We start from the raw sequence: 20,052 nt of genomic DNA, 5'->3' as shown, positions 1-20,052 counted from the left end.
TCAAGCCAGCAGTGAGTGTGCTCTGGGAGGCCAAAGCCACAAAAACAATAATACCGGAACCCCCTCCGACAGCATGTCAGCCCCAGCCCTCCTCACTCAGACTTAATGCGAGTGGTCCTCAGAGCCGATCCTGTTGTCCTCTAGGATGCCTGACCTCAGAACGTCTCTGTGTTTTGCTGCGTCTTTAAGGGTGGCATTGTCTTGCTAATTCAACGAGACAGCTCGCCAGGGTCAGGGGAAAGAGAGAAAGAAAGAGGGAGTGAGGAAGAGAGAGCAACTCCTTCTGAAGTTCATTCTGTCGACTAATGAGGGTCAGGAGAAACAAAAGAGACAAAAGAGAGGGAGACAGAGACAGAGAGAGACAGAGACAGAGACAGAGAGAGAGACTGAGACTGAGGCTCTGTTCACAAACTGACCACACAGAGCCCCAGGACAGCAACACTGAATCATCAACACATTTAGACCCAACCAAATCATGAGAAAACAAAAGATAATTGCTTGACACATTGGAAAGAATTTACAAAAAAACAGAGTAAACTAGAAGGCTATTTGGCCCTAAACAGAGAGTACACAGTGGCAGAATATCTGACCACTGTGACAGACCCAAAATTAAGGAAATCTTTGACTATGTACAGACTCAGCGTGCATAGCCTTGCTATTGAGAAAGGCCTCCGAAGGCAGACCTGACTCTCAAGAGAAGACAGGCTATGTGCACACTGCTCACAAAATGAGGTGGAAATTGAGCTGCACTTCCTAAACTCCTGTCAAATATATGACCATGTTAGATACACAAATAATTTGAAAACAAAGACAATGAGAGAGAGAGTAGAGTGAGTGAGTGAATGAGAGAGAGAGAGATAATAGTTTATCAGCTGGCCTTAACTTCTATTGGAGGCCCAGGATACACAAAGCATAATATTATCCGACCTACTTCACAGCACTTAAAAAAGTTAATTGTTTCTATTTTTGACAGGTCTAGTTTTAAGAATAAGACAAAGGAGGTAAAAGTGGCCTAAAAAAAGTATTCCAGTAAGCAGAACAAGTCAGTTGTAGGGCTAAGCTATAAATATTCATGAACTCATTTCACCACTGTTTAAAGATGCACTATGCAAAAATCTTTCTGCCATTTCCTGGTTGCTAAAATTTCAGTTAATGTGACTAAACAAGCAAGTATAGTGTAGTGAACCACTATACCATCTAAACCGCTGTGAAATATATTTTCCATAACCAAAAATATTGTACTTTTAGCTGTTTGAAGCTTGTGTACAAAACTGAAATTAAAATAAGCAAAAACAAAACTTAAGAACGGGAAGCATAGAAATAGCTCACATAGAACAGATCTACCACTTCTTAGACTTGCTTTCAATGAGAATGACAGATTTATAACTCGGTCAGGTCACCGAAAAAGTTACATATTGCACCTTTAGTCTGTGTGGACAGACACACCTAGGTCATATTCATTAGGCCACAGACTGAAACAGGGAGGGACTACTGTACGTGACTTTGCCCAATAAGAAACACTCATTTTTGTTTTCCGTTAAAAAATGTTTTGCTACGGTGTGCCCTAATGAATACGACTCAGGCATAAGTAAACTAGAAACCAGTTCTTCTTCCCATGTGGTTCTTTAAGCACCTTTAGGAGGATGATATAAGGATATCATGTTTGGACGGGGGCAAAGCCAGTGTAATTTACAGGATCGTGAGAAAAGGCTAGTCTTAATCACAGATCCTTTGACCTCAATCCCCTCAGGAGTCTGGCTTGTTACCCCCTCGCTCTCCTTCTCTTCATCTCCCTCCATCCCACATCTGCCGCTCCTGCAGTCTGTGTCCACCACACACACACACACACACACACACACACACACACACACACACACAAACACACACACACACACACACACACACACAATTCAAGCCTGACTTCTGTGCTCCAGAGCGAGATCCTAAACCTGCTGGTAATAAACTGCACTGTCATTACCATCAGCTCTAAAGACGTGGGGTAATCAGCTCACTGATACTGTCAAACATCCCCACCTGCTGGTTTCTATGGTTAGGAACCAAGAGTGTCCTGAACACAGCTTAATGTAACGGCTCTCTGCTGAAGGAGACATGCCATCGAAGGAAACGCCAACAGTTTTCCTCATATCTGTTTTGACCGAGAGTTAGTGCTCAGTATCTGAGCAGACTATAGAAAGGACTGTGATGAAGAAGTTATATTGAGAGCCCCAAATGGTGTTACCTATAGGGTTGCCAAGAAAATCCTGGATTAAAGACAATGGTTAAATCATTTTACAGCATTTTTTGTTGTTGCTTAGTCTATGAAGGGGCACAGAGGAAGTGAGAGAGAAGTTTTTTCTCACCCAGAATTGTGTAGGCCTACATACATTGCCCACGCGGGAACGGAACTCCTACTGTGCTGTAAACTAGAGGACCGTTCATACCGTGCGAGGCCTTACTATAGCAGAGCAAAGATAGGCTAATTGCTAACATGGCATGTTGTTTTGAGGGGGAATTCACTCCAACACCGTGGCAGACTGGGCCTGCTAATTACAGCCTAGGGTTGGCCAACGCACCTGCTCCACACAGAATCAGCACAGGTTTGCATGGGCAGGAGAAACAATGCTCCGTAACATACACACGCGTGTGCGCACACACACACACACATACAGCATAAAAGGAGCCCAAGGACACAAACTTTCACATGCACGCATACATTCAATTTCAGGTATGACAGACACACACACTCACAGCAGAGACTAGCACATCTCGATTGAAATAAACGCCACTCAGTCACACTGTGTCAAAACCACCCACGCCCGCCACTCGCTCCCACCACTTCCTGCTCTGGGAGATTGGAAATCCTGTGGAGGTCGTGGGCAGCAACTAGTGGTTTGTGCATCAATTTTCTGATTGCTCTCAGCATGGAAAGCCACCAGATAAAGTGTTCCTGCGTCAGTAGCACTCAAGACCCACAGTTAGCGCCTTTTGATGAGTTTCAGGTGACTCGCTGCACTGTGAAAAGTAGAGAGTTCATTTTATGTTTAATGCACATGTCCCAAAGTTGCTTGATAGAGCACTCCCACTGGGTATAGACATTATTAGTTCAAGTTTAGTTTTGGTTGAGTTGTCAACTAATTGTGAATTCAATGTGAAATCAACAACAATGTCACCATGTAATTGGATTTGGGTTAAAAAGTGATATGGTTTTGCAAATCCAAATCTATTTTCCACCTTGATTTAACATCATCACATAACTTTTGGGGGTTGAAATGATGTGGAAACAACATTGAATCCAACTATTTTTGCCCAGTGGGCTGTGAACTACAAAATCTGTTCTAATATGAATAACAATGCCTCCAAACAGGGCAGTAAGATACTATTTGCACTGCCTCCAATTGTAAGGTATGTCTACAGTAATTGAATAAACCCTATACCATATTTACTTGCACCATGCTGGAAAGGACCCGAGCCAGCACAGTACGTTTTGGATCTGCCCTATTGTGTGAATCAGGTATTACTCTCAATAGCCTATTTATTATGATAAATCCTTCCATTCAAATTCTAAACATCTGTAGCAATACCTTTGAATATTCTGGCATTCTCCCAAAAGGGCACGTGAGGATATGAACTTTCTCATGTCATTGAACAAAAACATAAACGCAACATGCCACAATTTAAAAGACTGAGTTACTGTTCATAAAAATAAATCATTACATTTAAATAAATTCATTAGGTCCTAATCTATGGATTTCACAATATTGGGAATACAGATATGCATCTGTTGGTCACAGATACCTTTAAAAAAAAAAGTGGATCTGAAAAATGGTCCGTTTCTGGTGTGACCACCATTTGCCTCATGCAGCGCGGCACATCTTTTCGATTAGAGTTGATCAGGCCGTTGATTTTGGCCTGTGGAATGTTGACCAAGTTTGCTAGATACTGGAACACTCTGTCATACACGTCAATCCAGAGCACCCCAAACATGCTTAATGGTTGACATGTTTGGTGAGTATGCTGGCCATGGAAGAACTGGGACATTTTCAGCTTGTGTACAGAACCTTGCGACATGGGGCTGTGCATTATCATGCTGAAACATGAGGTGATGGTGGTGGATGAATGGCGTGACAATGGGGCTCAGGATCTCGTCACGGTATCTCTGTGCATTCAAAATGCAATCAATAATATGCAATTGTGTTTTTTTCCCGTAGCTTATGCCTGCCCATACCATAACCCCACAGCCACCATGGGGCACTCTGTTCACAACGTTGACATCAGCAAACTGCTTACCCACACAACACCATACACACTGTCTGCCATCTGCCCTGTACAGTTGAATCCAGGATTAATCTGTGAAGAGCACACTTCTCCAGCGTGCCAGTGGCAATCGAAGGTGAGCATTTGTTCACTGAAGTCGGTTACGACGTCGAACTGCAGTCAGGTCAAGACCCTGGTGAGGACGACGAGCCTGTTGAGGACAACTGCAGACAGTTGCTGCCTAAATTCTTTGGTTGTGCAAACCAAGTTTCATCAGCTTTACATCTTGTGGTCATATTTTTGTTCAGTGTAATTTACAACGTAATGAGTTGGATTACACAAAAAAATGTGATTACATTTGATCCAGCTGTATTCAATTCCCTTTATGGTGTTGGCCTTAATAGGGTTAAGAGTATTTAGGTGATAAAAGGATTATCCCAGTCTGTACTCTACATCCTAGATTCATCTCTCCCCATATAGATTTCCCACGCAAATAGGTTGGTCTATGTAAAGCGGACACACAAGGTCCCATCTTCCAAATGAGAACTTCTCTGCTCCCCATATTTATTATCTGTTGGGAGAAGTTGATTCTAATGAACAATCCTGTGACAGTTTATTATTAATAAATTCATACATTGGAAACGTATTTCAACAAATCATCATGTCATCCCCACCCCTTCTCCTGACCTTCTGTGGCTGGTGATCCCTGACAAACAGGTTGGCATAATGGCACGCTACCCAGTAAAGCAGTGCCAGCTGAGCTCAGACTGGATTACTGTCACCCATTACGTAATGATGGCATAATCATTACAGCTAGACGACCTATGACAAATCTATCATTTCCAGCATCTTAGGGTTTCCCAAACTTTGTCCTGGGACATGCAGATGAAGGAGAGAACATGAGGACAGGACACTGCGTTATATTATTGAGATGCAGTTTGTCTGCCAGACAGACAGTGTGTGTGTGGTAAACTGGATAATGCGAGTGATGGGGGCTAGGCTGGTCATTAGCGGTGTGGTACTACTGTGTATCTGATATCCGCCTGGTCCATTTGGCGGGCGAGCGGCAGTGGATGACTGGTAGTGTCCTGAATTCGGCTAAGAGAGATAATAATAATAATAATAACAACACAAGCAGTAAAGCGACCAATAGTGCTTCTCTGTAACCCAACGAGGCATTACACTAGCGATACATGTGCTTTGCTTTTCCTGTGGTCCAATTGAAACGTTCAATGCAATTAGTAATGACAACTATCAGGAAACGCATCATTCTGTCTGGGTCCCTATTTGCGATTAGCGTACTTACCCGTAAAAGCCTGATAAACTGATTGAGTTAGAGGGAGGGGCCCCTCGTAGGACATAAGACCCCCCGGTTCGGATGTCATGGATCTGGGGCTGAAACCTCATCTCTCTGATCTGTCAACATCATTATGGAATGCAGAGGAAATATTTTGCAACGGAAGACAAAAATGTGTTTCTTATTGGACAAGCACAAGTAGTGCATCCTATTTCAGTTGGTTTTGTTCCATTTCATGTCTAATGAATATGACCCAGCTGTAGTAGGAACTGGTTTTCCATTATGATAAATCACAAGATGCTTTGATTTTGTTGACTAGTAAATGATCCTCTTATCAGACCAGAGTGGAAGGAAACCAGACAGCGTCATTTTCTGAGGCTGGTAACTTTAATGAACTTATCCTCTGCAGCAGAGGTAACTCTGGGTCTTCCTTTCCTGTGGCGGTCCTCATGAGAGTCAGGTTCATCATAGCGCTTGATGGGTATTTGCGACTGCACTTGAATAAACGTTCAATGTTCTTGAACGTTTTCACATTGACTGACCTTCATGTCTTAAAGTAATGATGGACTGTCATTTCTCTTTGCTTATTTGAGCTTTTCTTGCCATAATATGGACTTGGTATTTTACCAAATATCTTCTGTATACCACACTACCTTGTCACAACACAACGGATTGTCTCAAACACATTAAGAAGGAAAATAAATTCCACAAATTAACTTTTAACAAGGCACACCTGTTAAGTGAAATGCATTCCAGGAGACCACCTGGAAGCTGGTTGAGAGAATGCCAAGAATGTGCAAAGCTGTCATCAAGACAAAGGGCGGCTACTTTGAAGAATCTCAAATATGAAATATATTTGGATTCTTTTCACACTTTTTTGGTTACTACATGATTCCAAATGTGTTATTTCATAGTTTTGATGTCTTTTCTATTATTCTACAATGTAGAAAATAGTAAAAAATAAAGAAAAACCCTTAAATGAGTAGGCGTGTCCAAACTTTTGACTGGTACTGTATGGTCAAAGTTGTTTTCTCGAGATTAAAGTAGCCTCTAATCACCACATCAAATAATCCAAAACCAAAGACCAGGAGCCAGCCAGTTATCGTTCATTGAAGTACAATTATTTCCGAAAATATCATAGAATTACAGTAGTGGGTCTGTTTTTATTTATTTTATTTTGATGAATTCTTTATGTGATCGTTTGGGTTAGGACACTATCATAAGTCCTTATGAAGTGTTTCACTTCACTGCTCATGTTTGTCTTTTTTTGTTCTCTGATTTTACATGCAAAATAATACAAAAAATGTTGAGCCCATAGAGCCTAGACCATAAAACAGGCTGGTAATTGAGGAAACACAGTAATGTTGTGAGATGGTATACAACAGTCTTTCATGCCACGGAGAGTCACTGTGACAGTGACAGGTGTGTGTGGATTCCTTCCTTTGAAGATGGACATCACCCACTGGGCAATAACAACACAGAGCTTTGTTAGAGGGGCAATAACAACACAGAGCTTTGTTAGAGGGGCAATAACAACACAGAGCTTTGTTAGGGGCAATAACAACACAGAGCTTTGTTAGAAGGGCAATAACAACACAGAGCTTTGTTAGAAGGGCAATAACAACACAGAGCTTTGTTAGAAGGGCAATAACAACACAGAGCTTTGTTAGAGGGCAATAACAACACAGAGCTTTGTTAGAAGCAATAACAACACAGAGCTTTGTTAGAAGGGCAATAACCATTCAGTCACCACAACTGCCCAGTACCCGGGGCTCCGACTAAGGACTTGATAGCTACAAAGACCTCTCACTGGGTTAGATTACTCTAAATAAGGGGAGTGCAGCCTGTACACTAAGATTACATTTCCCTTCCTAAGGTCATACGGGGTGGCAGGTAGCCTAGTGGTTAGAGTATTGGGCCAGTAACCGAAAGGCTGCTGGATCGAATCCCCGAGCTGACAAGGTAAAAATCGGTCATTCTGCCCCTGAACAAAGCAGTTTCCCGGTAGGCCATCATTGTAAATAAGAATGTGTTCTTAACTGTTAGATAAAGGTTCAATACAACGAAACTGGGGTTGTGAAGGAAAGTACCCAACATATAACATCTATAGGCTTAGACAGTATTGTTTGTAAGACACGTCAGCAACATAGGGAAACGGGGATACCTAATCAGTTGTACAACTGAAATGTGTCTCCGCATTTTACCCTACCCCTCTGAATCAGAGAGGTGTGGGGGGATGCCTGAACTGGACAGGGACGAGCAATGTTGGAGATTTCTTACTGTCAACCAGAGTGACAAACCAGGTGGAAGAAATATAAATCTGGTTAAAACAATACCGTCTTCCACGAACTCTGTCCTACAGTAATTCCCCATAAGGACACAAGACAGGCACTCTTTGGTCTATCTCCGCTCCATCCCTTCCTGTCTTGGTTCTTTCTCTTCCCCACTCTCTCTCCCTCTTTCTCTCTGTTCTTCATCTCTAGGTGGGAGTCCTGTTCCTGTTGATGGGAGGACAGTGTGTTGGCCCCTGATAAACAACAGGGAGACCCCACTCCAGAGGGTATAATCTGGGATGAAGAGACTGCACTCCAGGCCTCTGCCCTGCTCGCCTGCGGCTGTTAAAGGCTTGCAGTGCCAACCTAAGGCGGGCATCCCCGAGAGACCCTTCTAAACATCCCAATCCCTCACAGGAAACAAGGACCGCCTGGCACTACCCAGAGGGCATTGCCACGGCAACTTGAGAGGTAGCAAAAGGAAATCATAAACTGTGTGTGTTTGTATGTATATGTGATCACTGCTGTAGCTCAGGCACCAGGTGGCTTGGGGGTTTCAATGGGTGGAACACACCCCATGTCGTGGTTGATCTGTGTGTCGAGGTAACAGCCCCAAGGGCAGCCGTCTGTCTGTTTCCACTCTGGGCCTCACTGGAGGACGCAAAAACACTCATAGCACTCCACCTATGATAGGCCAGCCACAGGGGGGCAAAGCTAGGATGCCAATCCAACGCACAAGAAAACAAACTGTAACCTGATGGCATGATGACACAGCATCTTGATAGTCTGTATTTTGTTTTTCTTTCAGATGTTAAAGCTACTGAACAACCACTGGCAGAATCTAGCAAGTGTAATATTACGAATGAGCAAGCCTATTTTATGAGACAATAGGGGTGGTGGTCAAGATTGTCCTGGTTAAAACAACAACTTAGTACTTGTGTTTCCTGAGGGTTGGAAGCATAGCGGCAGGAAGTAGGGTCGCTGAGGGTGCTGCAGCACCCCCTGAAAAATCTGAATTAAAATAACATATAAATAAGATGGGCAACATCCACATGAGGGAATTCTTTGTTCAACAGTGACATCTAGTGGCCATGAGGCTGCACTGACATTTCCAGGAAATAACAATTACACTGCCTCTTCCAGATTATTCCAATTGTATATATATATATATATATATATATATATATATATATATATATATATACCAGTACAATTATTTTGGAGCTCTCAGAAAAACTAGGACCAGTGACATTATATGGACCCTGTACCGTGCCATGTAGGGAGAAGTTGCCCCTTGACACCGATCTTGGGTCAGTTTTGCATTTCCCCTACAAATGATTAACGGGGAGAGGAAGCTGATCCTAGATCTGTACCTAGGGGAAACTTCACCCTGGACCGTACAGTGTGGTCCGCATAACAGCTTGAGTTACCTGGTAGGACTCTGTCATTTTCCCATCAGCCCACTCTTCAAGAAGAACCCGAGGTCCTGATATGAGCCACACGTTGTCAAAGCACTTGGTCAGGTCCCTGCAGTACATCTCCAGTCTGGAATACAAAACAGACTCTATTATACTGGAGCCACACACGTTCAACAGACTTCAAAGTAAAGTAAGCTTTCAGGTAGATTAGATTGACAGAGTTTCATTTCAGCATAGGTCATTCCATTTATATACAGCATTAGGACCAAGTAGTATCACTTAACGTGTGGAATAAATGCAATGAATATAACTGAATGTTTAAAAGGGGTTCCCATCTACCTGTTCCAGTAGCCGGTGTTGTTTTTATAGTTGTGGGGCACAATGTTGGACAGCTATAAGGTCTCGGCTATTGACTGCTGTTGATAGGGACAGAAACTGAGACTATTCTGTGAGAGGGATTCATATCACATACCTTCAAAACAAAAGTACTGAAGTCACTGGTGTAAATGCCATCAGCTGAGGACGAGACAATACAACAAGGTCAGCTTACTATTCTAAATGAAAAGATGACAGCCTCGTCAAACATCATGTGAAACTGTAAACAGAATTAATGTAAACTGTAACGATGACCTGGAATGACACCACTGTTTTGGACTTGTGTGTTGGGAGGGTAGGGCAGTGGTTCCTAAAATGTGGGGCACGAGAAAGTAACTCAGTCCGGTTTTAAACTGACTCTAGAATATTGAAATAGAAGAATGCACAAGGTGCAATTTCTAAATTGGGTAGTGCATCATCAGTTCCTCTTGTCATGTCAGTCATTACATACTGTAGAGAGATATTTATAACTTGTCAGAAATGTCCAGATCAACTAGCCCATGCCAGCTTTTTTTTTTTTTAAGTTCATAGATAGCATTGTATTCCATCACTCAAATATCCTCTCCTAGAACGAACTGCAAAAATCTCTGAAGCTGGAGACTCTTACCTCCCTCACTAGCTTTAAGCACCAGCTGTCAGAGCAGCTCACAGATCACTGCACCTGTACATAGCTCATCTGTAAATGGCCCATCCAATCTACCTCATCCCCATACTGTATTTATTTATTTATCTTGCTCCTTTGCACCCCAGTATCTCTACTTGCACATTCATCTTCTGCACATCCTACCATTCCAGTGTTTAATTGCTATATTGTAATTACTTCACCACCATGGCCTATTTATTGCCTTACCTCTCTTATCCTACCTCATTTGCACATGCTGTATATAGATTTTTTCTACTGTATTCTTGATTGTATGTTTGTTTATTCCATGTGTAACTGTGTTATATATGTCAAACTGCATTGCTTTATCTTGGCCAGGTCGCAGTTGTAAGCTAGTTGAGAACAAGTTCTCATTTGCCTGTTAAATAAAGGTGAAATAGAAATAAACTAAAACATGAATACACAGACATTGCACAATGTATAAAATTGCAAGAAAATGTGCTTTAAACTGCAACATTTTCTTTGCAGCCCATGACAAAATGTGAATCATTTCAGGAAGTAAGTTTTAAACTTGCCAAATTCCCTCCACCGACAAGAAGTGTGTGAACAGTTAGGGTCATGACCAGTGCTTGTGCCCATAGATATAGACGTGGCGTGTGTGGGATGTTCCCCAATGCTGGAAGGGGGGTTCCGAGTGAAAAAGTTTGGGAACACCTGGCGTACCTCTGAAGACTTGTCTCCTGCAGGGGCCATATGGCCCCTGGACCAGACAGTGCCCAGGTAGTCTGCATTGTGTGCAGTGAAGGGTTCTGGGATACTGTGGTCTGGCTTTAACTTAATGCTTCCTGTCGGCTTTCCCTGCGGCAGCAAAACGAAGAAGCACATCTAGGATCTCGCTCTAACTGTCGCTCTCATTGCTAACATTAGCCTACCACTAAATTATTTCCAAATAGTTTCATGTGACAGGTGCTCTGCGACCCATCTCAGTACTTTTCCTGGCTTAGTCATAGGACAATGTGAAGCCATACAGCCCTATGTCCTGCTGGACTTGCCGAACTGTAACAAAGCATTGGTATTATTCAGGCAGACAACAATAGGGCAAAATTCTACCAATCTAGTTAGCTATTTGAAAGCGAAATGAAAATACATCCACATTTAGCTAGTGGCTGTATTTGTGGCTACTTTTTCATATAATTCATTGAGTATTTTATGTAGCTAGTAACAACAACACTACAGTTGTCTCAACTTTTGAGGGAGCATGCAATTGGCTTGCTGACTGCAGGAATGTCCACCAGAGCGGTTCCCAGATAATTGAATGTTCATCGCTCTACCATAAGCCGCCTCCAATGTCATTTTAGAGAATTTGTCAGCACCTCCAACCAGCCTCACAACCGCAGGCCATGTGTAGGGCGTCGTGTGGAGGAGCGGTTAGCTGATATTAAGTATCAGTAGTAGAGGCACTTCACGGTTGAAGCAACAGTCAGTACAAGGAATACACCACATTATCACATAAAAACGTTAGGTTCTTTATTATGCTGCGGTGATCAACATCCTAGCACTCTATTAAAACACATGAACACACACATAATGTAAATACACTTGTCTATAATTCTAATTTAAAAAAAGGTTGTTGTAGCTTAGTTGGTAGGGCATGACACTTGCAACATGGTTAAGGGTTCAATTCCCACGGGGGACCAGTACAACAAAAAAATATGAAAATGTATACAATAACTACAGTAAGTTGCTCTGGATAAGTGTGTCTGTTAAATGAAAAGTAATGTTCCTACGCTGTCCATGACGACAGTTGTTACAAGAAAGTAGACGCAAGAAAGTAGACACATGATGCGGCAATCAAATGCTTTTTAACAGTTTTTTTTATTGTTTACTTTCATATACAAAAAGATAAAATTGAAATATTCCTTTCTAGTATTTTTTTTTCTCTAACAGTCTGGGTGTAGTTGTTTTACACTGGGCAAATACTACATTCATACTGGTTTATTCTGGCACCAAGTGCAGAGTCGAAACAGCCACACCTCAACAACTAGGCAAATCTATTTCAAACTCTGAATACTGAGATCTAAAATTACCACAGTAAAAAAGGAACAAGGATCCACTGCAAATTAAAGAACTATGTTACAATGATCGTTCAAAATAATTCCTCATCATTACAGCAATACAATGGACGTTGGATTTTTTCTGGGATTTTCATATATATATATATATATATATATATATGAAACTTTTAAACACGTTCTTCGATCCAAAAGAGGGGTTACAGCAACAAGCTCAACTCTCTGTATACATTTAGTCTTATACAGATTATTTTAGGATATTTATGTTAAAATCAGTAGTACAAGCCATCTCTGTTCTACAATTTAGCTACAATAGTGAAACATAACCTACAACATTTACATTTCACGAATCCTGGTATATAAACAACACTTTTAAATAAGACCCCTTGACAAAACAAGAACCCCCCCCCCCCCTCGTTTTGGTGGGTCTTGGAAGAAAGACATTGTGAATCAGTCCTTGCGGTGGAATTGTTTTTCAGTTTTGTTTGGTTGAACATTTCCAAACAATGCAAGGAGCCACTGGCAAGCTCTTAAGAGGAAAAAACAAACATTCACCATTGACAATGTCTACCAACAGCAAATCCCACCTCTTTTTAAAGAAGCAAAATAAACTGTCACTTTATGGAATAATGGCTTTTTAAAGTGTAGAGCAGCAAGCTATTCTCATCCAGAGGCTAAAAAAAAGTTATGGAAGTTTTTAGCAATTGGCAGAGTCAATAGTTCTCTCCAGCTGGGGAAGGTCTTAATATTTTAAGAGGATAAGTCGATTGCCCGGGCTCACAGCTGGCTGCTGCTGATTGACGCAAGACTTGAACCAACTGATCTCTGGGAAAACATGAGGTAATGTTCAGATAGCTTGAGCCACTGTCCACGCACAGTAAATAAGCACCGTAATAACACTTAAAGATGCTCAGAGTTGGGTAAAGTAAAAATAAGAAGAATCAAAGTGGGATTGATAACCAATCTTAGAGTACAATGGTAATTAGTGTTATGGTTTTTTTCTTTTAGAGAGAGCAAGAAATCTCAGCCAACTGAATCTTTTAACAGTCTGAAAAAAAATCCTCAGTCAGTAACAAATCACCAGAACCATTTTGTTTCAGTTCTGCCTGATGACAAAGTGAGCTGTCAAACCTCTATACACTAACAATTTCAGTTGGGGAAAGTAGCAGACAAAGCACTTAAAAGGCTTTTCCATACAATACAATTTCTTTGCTATTGAAAAAAAAAAGAAGTGAGCTGCTCAGAAACAAAGAGGGTTTTCACATTGTCAAGGGGTGCATGATACATGTTACACCAGTACAAACGAGGTAACCTGTTGGCATGACGAAAGTGTACACCATTATTCTGTAGTATCGATGACTATCCAGCTAGCAACACTGTTTCACGTGAGGTCTGAGGTAATTGGTTCCTGAACAACCTGGATCTAAGACTGCATCCAGAATTACAGCTGGTCACGTAAGAGTTTTTACATTACATTATATATATATATTTATATGAGATTTGTTTTTGTCAGGTACTAATAACAAATAAACAAAGAGAGGGGCACCACAGTGGTTGCTTCAGCAACAACAATGAGGAAAATAAAGGCACAACAACATCAGAACACCTCAGGTTTTCCGTCCGACGCTCCCAGATAGCAATGTTGCTGATATCACATGCTGTTTATATTCCAAAACTTCACCCTTGTCATCATGAACCACAATGTGAGTAATGGTAAGAATAGAGTTGACCCGATATCCAATACAGAGGAGGCTGGTGGGAGTAGATATAGGAGGACGTACCATTCCAGTCATTACAATGAGCAACAAACACATCAAACACATGGAAACAACGCATTTGAGACTCCGTTCAATTGATTCAATTCCAATGAGCCAATCCTCCTATATCTCCTCCCACCAGCCTCCTCTGATCCACTGCACTAAAGCTAAAATATTAATTTGAAAAGACCTGTGTTGTCCAGCTCCCATTCCATCTCATCCTGGCCCTAAACTCTCAGATTTAAGACTCAACTAGAGACAGTAGAATCCTTAAAATGGCACCAGAGTATAAAAAAAAAAACAGACAATGATGAAAAAACGGACTAATACTTGCCTTTCCCATCGGGGCTAAAACTTTAAAACGCCGATTGGTATTGTATAACTCATAACACTGACCAACAAAATAGAAAGAATTAAACCCTTAAGGTAACACTGCACAGCATGTGATGCTCAGTGTGCATCAAGACCACTATTTGGAAAGAAACAGATTTACAATTTGAATTCTAATAGCTCACTTTGCATACCTTGCTCTCCCTCATCAAATGCATCCACTTAACTCTTGAAAAAATGGAGGTAAAAAGGTCCTAGCAGGTCAAATAAAGGGCAAAAATGTAAATAGATTTTCTCTAGCTTCTCAAATCAAAGTCAAAGGTTACAAATGTTAACAGCAAAGTGAGACAACCTGGTCTCAGAGCATTTCGTATTATTCTTTATGTAAACCCAAGACATACGTTTAGTATATGTTATATTTCGTATGGTAAATTTGTGAATGTCCATTACCCACTTCATATGGTCCATTACTAACTACAATTCGTATTATATGTAACGAATTTGCAAAAGGTATGATATGTTACGAACTTTAGCTTGATGGCTAATGTTAGCTAGTTTTGTGGTTCGGGTTAAGTTTCGGAGTTAGGTTAAAGGTTTAGGGGAAGGGTTAGCTAAAAGGGTTAAACTTAGAGGAAGGGTTAGCTAACATGTTAAGTAGTTGCAAAGTAGCTAAAAAGTAGTTTAGTTGAAAAGTTGCTAATTAGCTAAAATGATGTGAGATTAAAACTCGCAACCTTTGGGTTGCTAGGCATTCATATTACACGCCCACCCATCCTACTTTCATTGTCTTATGTAACCATACCAAACGTAACATATCATACTAATTTGAGTGTCCATATATACATTTACTATGTTAAAACTAGGTAATGAGACCAGGCTGAGAGAGAATCGGGACACATTACAACCCCCCCAAAAAAATATTCAAAAAGAAAGATTTTGGTTCCACCTCTTGCAGACTTAGGTACAAGGGATTTGGCTACATGTTTCTCATGGTTAAAAGTCTGTGACTGAATAAAAGGTGAAGGCCTATCAAAACTCAACGAACACTATGACCAAGACAATGACTGGGGATCGACAAACCAACAAAGAGCATTTTTCAACCAGACGTTTTTGTTGGTCACTAGCTCAAGGGCCTATTACAGTATCCATGAGGTCAGAAAGAATATGTAGAACTATTGCTGTAGATATTGCTTGCTACATTTTATATCCAAACGGGCAATTTCTTGATCCCGTTACATTTATAGCATTAATACAGTTAAAAACTGTTTTACAATAAGATTCTACATAAAACACTAACCTAATAATTTGACACAGGCATAACCTTGATTTGCTAACAAGGCATTGAAATCAAACCAATAATAGCTCCGTCCTGGTTAATGATGAAATGGTGTGAAGTCAACCCAGAGAAAATAAAAAGTGATATACGAGTGTGCTTCCTTATTGTTTTCTTGCTCTATAACACAGGGAAAGTGGGGCTCCTTGAACAGTAGTCCCTTTACACACCCAAATACTTGTTAAAGTTCTCTAACGACAAAAGCTTAAAATTATGCTAGCTATGGTTTCACTTATTCAAAGCAACTGGGATCGCAGAAATCCGCAGGCCCACGTCAAACACTGGGGTTCATGATGACAAGAGGTTGAAGTCATGAGTCTCTCCATGAGTGCAACTAAAACACACTGAAACCCTCTGCTTATACACACACACACGTGTAACGCTGCTGAGAGATGTCAAACCTTAACATGTATGGCACAGTGAACAATAACTTATAACAATAGCTCTCCTCTGTAAGGTGTAGGGTTAAGGAGCTGAGGCCGCTGCGGTGCCCCTTGTCAGCCAATGTGTGATGAGATGACGGGGACGAGAATCCGGGGACAATAACCCCCACACCCCCCAAGGTGCTACCAAATCAAACATCAATCAAGAAAATATTACGTTATGCTTTAAAAAGTTAGAATGCTATAAAATCGAGAGAGAAACTAATTTGGAGACACGTTGCTTTGTATAAGGAAATTCAATGGTATCTCTTGGTACTCATTTAGTCTTTTCCATATAAATCCTTTCTTTTTTTCATCACGGAATGGGATAAGTCATTAAATACATTTTAAAAGCGATGACAAATCCAAGGTACACTATATAGGCAGAAGTATGTGGACACCCTTCAAAACCTGTTACTGATAGGTGTAGAAAATCGAGCACTCAGCCATGCAATCTCCATAAACAAACATTGGCAGTAGAATGGCCTTACTGAAGAGCTTAGTGACTTTTAAACGTGGCACAAATCAGTTCATCAAATTTCTGCTCTGCTAATGTGAAGTCGAATCTAGGAGCAACAACGGCTCAACCGCGAAGTGGTAGGCCACACAAGTTCACAGAATGGGACTGCCGAGTGCTGAAGTGGGTAAAAATCGTCTGTCCTTGGTTGCAACACTCACAACCAAACTCCAAACTACCAGCTCCCCGGAAGCAACGTCAGCACAATAACTGTTCGTCAGGAGCTTCATGAAATGGGTTTCCAAGGCCGAGCAGCCGCACACAAGCCTAAGATCACCATGAAAAATGCCAAGTGTTGGCTGGAGTGGTGTAAAGCTCGACGTAATTGGACTCTGGAACAGTGGAAACGCGTTTTTTGGAGTGATAAATCACACTTCACAATCTGGCAGTCCGACGGACGAATTTGGGTTTGGTGGATGCCAGGAGAACGCTACCTGCTCGAATGCATAGTACCAACTGTAAAGTTTGGAGGAGGAATAATGGTCTGGGGCTCCTTTTCATGGTTCGGGCCCTTTAGTTCCAGTGAAGGGAAATCTTAACGCTACAGCATACAATGACATTCTAGACAATTATGTGTTTCCAACTTGTGGCAACAGTTTGGGGAAGGCCCTTTCCTGATTCAGTATGACAATGCCCGCATGCACAAAGTGAGGTCTATACAGAAATGGTTTGTTGAGGTAGGTGTGGAAGAACTTGACTGGCCTGCACAGAGCCCTAACCTCAACTCCGTCGAACACCTTTGGGATGAATTGGAAAACCGACCTCACCAATGCTCTTGTGGCTAAATGGAAGCACGTCCCCGCATAGATGTTCCAAAATCTAGTTGAAAGCCTTCCCAGAAGAGTGGAGGCTGTTATAGCAGCAAGGTGGGGACCAACTCCATATTAATGCCCATGATTTTGGAATGAGATGTTTGACGACCAGGTGTCCACATACTTTTGTAGCGATGTAGCGTATATCGTGGGGTATGCAAAAATATTACAGGTCAGACACGATGATGGTGGATATTTGTTTTTTGGGAGGAAAAACCAATACAGGTTCAATGTCCCTTTAGGTAACGGAGAGGAAAAGACAAGTTGGGAGAAGTCAGCAGAAATGATGAATAATGCTCAGGTGTCATACTGTATATAGGTAGAATTCTACAACTGTATAGCGCTATTTACAAGATTTTCTTTCATTTATACAACATGACATGGTACATTTTATCCTCCAAAATTCCTTAATCACAAAATCCCCCAAAAAAAAATCACATTAAAACATACTTACTACAAGTCAACACAACTAACAAAATATATAACAGAACTCATATACATTGAAAAATCTGAGGTATTTCTGGTTTGAGGTGGTCTGTGGTTCATGAACAATATATATATTTTTTTGTGTTTTAGTTTTCTGACTTATTTATACTCGATTTTATCGTTTGTGTTGTTCTCTTTCACATCGGAAGCCTTGTCATCCCTACCAACGTACTTTTGCTCTTGTATGTACGTTTAGTTAAACCTACTGAGACTTGTATATGTAATGCACAGGGGGGGGGAAATGGAACACATATTCATCTTTGAGCTGAAACAGCAGCATTGTAGACATTCACTGTTACATTATGGCATACGGAAATGTTGCGTGTCACTTTTCTCTTCTAATGAACGAGAACGTGTAACCAATCTGAATGAAGTGAAGTTTAAAATTGGTTGTTACGCTTGGTGCCCTGTCGAAAACCTTTCTACAATGCAGGACCTACCCGGTCAAAACTCTAAGTTTGGTCCATGTGAGAAAGAGGTAAATAACGAAGGTACCAGGCAGTGACGCTTCAACTGTACTCTGCCCTCCCTCTCGACACTAGTGAAGGATATAGGCTTTTGCTGAGGCCTAAGATGGGCCTTCTGTGGATAGAGTCTAGGTCCTTAGCTCCCAATGTCCAATACACTCACTGAAACAAAATATGAAGAAATAACAGAACAAAAAGACAAAAAAAAAAAAGGAAACCATTTAATTCATCTTCAGCTGTTTACGGCTGAAACTTTCTTTTCATGGTCTTAATTTCCATCCCTCTCCGCTACACATTCAGTCAGTCACTCTCACTGCACAGATAGTCACAAGCACACACACACTCATTCATTCTCACACCCGAAATGCATACAAATCTTCACCATGGTCTTGCACCTATTGATGTTTTCGTAGTTTGTTTGGGCACCTTCAATGTTTAGACCATTTTCATCTCAGCTAAAAAGGTTTGAACCATGTCAGAAAAGCCCCTCTCACCAAAGTCTGCCCCCACCCTACCCATCAAAGGCAGCGGATGTGGCTCTCGCTCTACTTTACGGGACGCATTGCGATATCACCTTTAATCATAATCTCCTGCCCCCTTGAGACTGGTTACCTGAGAAGTAGCTCCGTACCAAACAAAATGCACTATCCAGATGCTGTGGGAAGCAAGCCATTTGCTATAGTCAACCCCATTCAGAGTCACCAGTGTGAACATAGCCAAATCCAAAATGAAACGAGTCCAGTTGCCTTCCACTTTTCTCTGTGTTCTAGAGACACCCGTTAGTTCCGAAGGTTTGTATAGCACGCTGTCGGAAAAGGAAAAGTTTTCTGAAAACTAAAATCCCTTGAGGAAGGTTAGTTGTGTGTAAGTCTTAATGTTCATATAAGGTTTTTGCAGCATTGATGTATTGTCCAACATGGTAGATGGTTGCTTAGTTGGTTGGTTTTGTCACAGGCAATCCTGTCCAGAAGACAGAAAGAGGAATAAACTAAACCCAAATAAACGGCTGAGAGCTGAAAACGGTTGAGGTACCTGCACCTTGTCAGCATTCATAAGTCGGCACCTGAATGCACTTTTGAGATGTCAATTTAGTTTTTTTTGTAATTCTTTTTTTCTTGTCCTCTCTTGATAAAAACACAGTAGAGAAGAAGTGTGCTGGTAATATTGATCCGATTGGAAAGAAAATAACAATAAAAATAAATGTAAAAAAAGATGTCAGGATAAAACAGCAGCTGCATTCATGTTTTTTCTTCTTCTGAGATCGGCTGAAGCTGAAGAAGAACAAGACACGGCTGTTTTGTTTGCTTGCATGTTGTCGCTCTGCGTTGGGTGGGTGGGTGTTGGTAGGGCGAGGTTGGGGCTCAGATACTGGACTCTTTGGGTGGCAAGTCCACGTTGGTGACAGAGGTAACCATGGAGACCAAGCAGTCTGAGGTAGGGGGGCTGGTCAGCCGGCGGATCTGCGAGATGCGCTCCTCCACGCAGCCGGCCGAAAGCCGCGCCTCGGCGTCATGGTCCCAGCACTCTTCTATCGTCTCACACATAGACTCTAGGCCCTGCGAGACACATCAGAGGACAGGAACATCTCAGCACTTAACTAACCATCATGTTGCAGGTAGTGTGACATATGTGAATCTA

General features: G+C 41.5%; 1 protein-coding gene across 1 annotated transcript in view; it reads right to left on the bottom strand.

The window, feature by feature from the left end:
- Nucleotides 1-17,887: 17,887 nt before the first annotated feature.
- Nucleotides 17,888-20,052, bottom strand: part of LOC115104882 (activin receptor type-2B) — a 68,934-nt gene continuing 66,769 nt past the window's right edge. Inside the window, exon 11 of the mRNA XM_065006973.1 lies at nucleotides 17,888-19,970. Coding sequence (XP_064863045.1) covers nucleotides 19,776-19,970 — 195 coding nt within the window. The 3' untranslated portion in view covers nucleotides 17,888-19,775. The remainder of the gene's footprint in view (nucleotides 19,971-20,052) is intronic.

This window comes from Oncorhynchus nerka, linkage group LG22 (assembly GCF_034236695.1).
Source record: "Oncorhynchus nerka isolate Pitt River linkage group LG22, Oner_Uvic_2.0, whole genome shotgun sequence".
NCBI lineage: Eukaryota > Metazoa > Chordata > Actinopteri > Salmoniformes > Salmonidae > Oncorhynchus > Oncorhynchus nerka.
The sequence above is the reverse complement of the archived record's forward strand: the minus strand, read 5'-3'. Positions and strand labels throughout refer to the sequence as shown.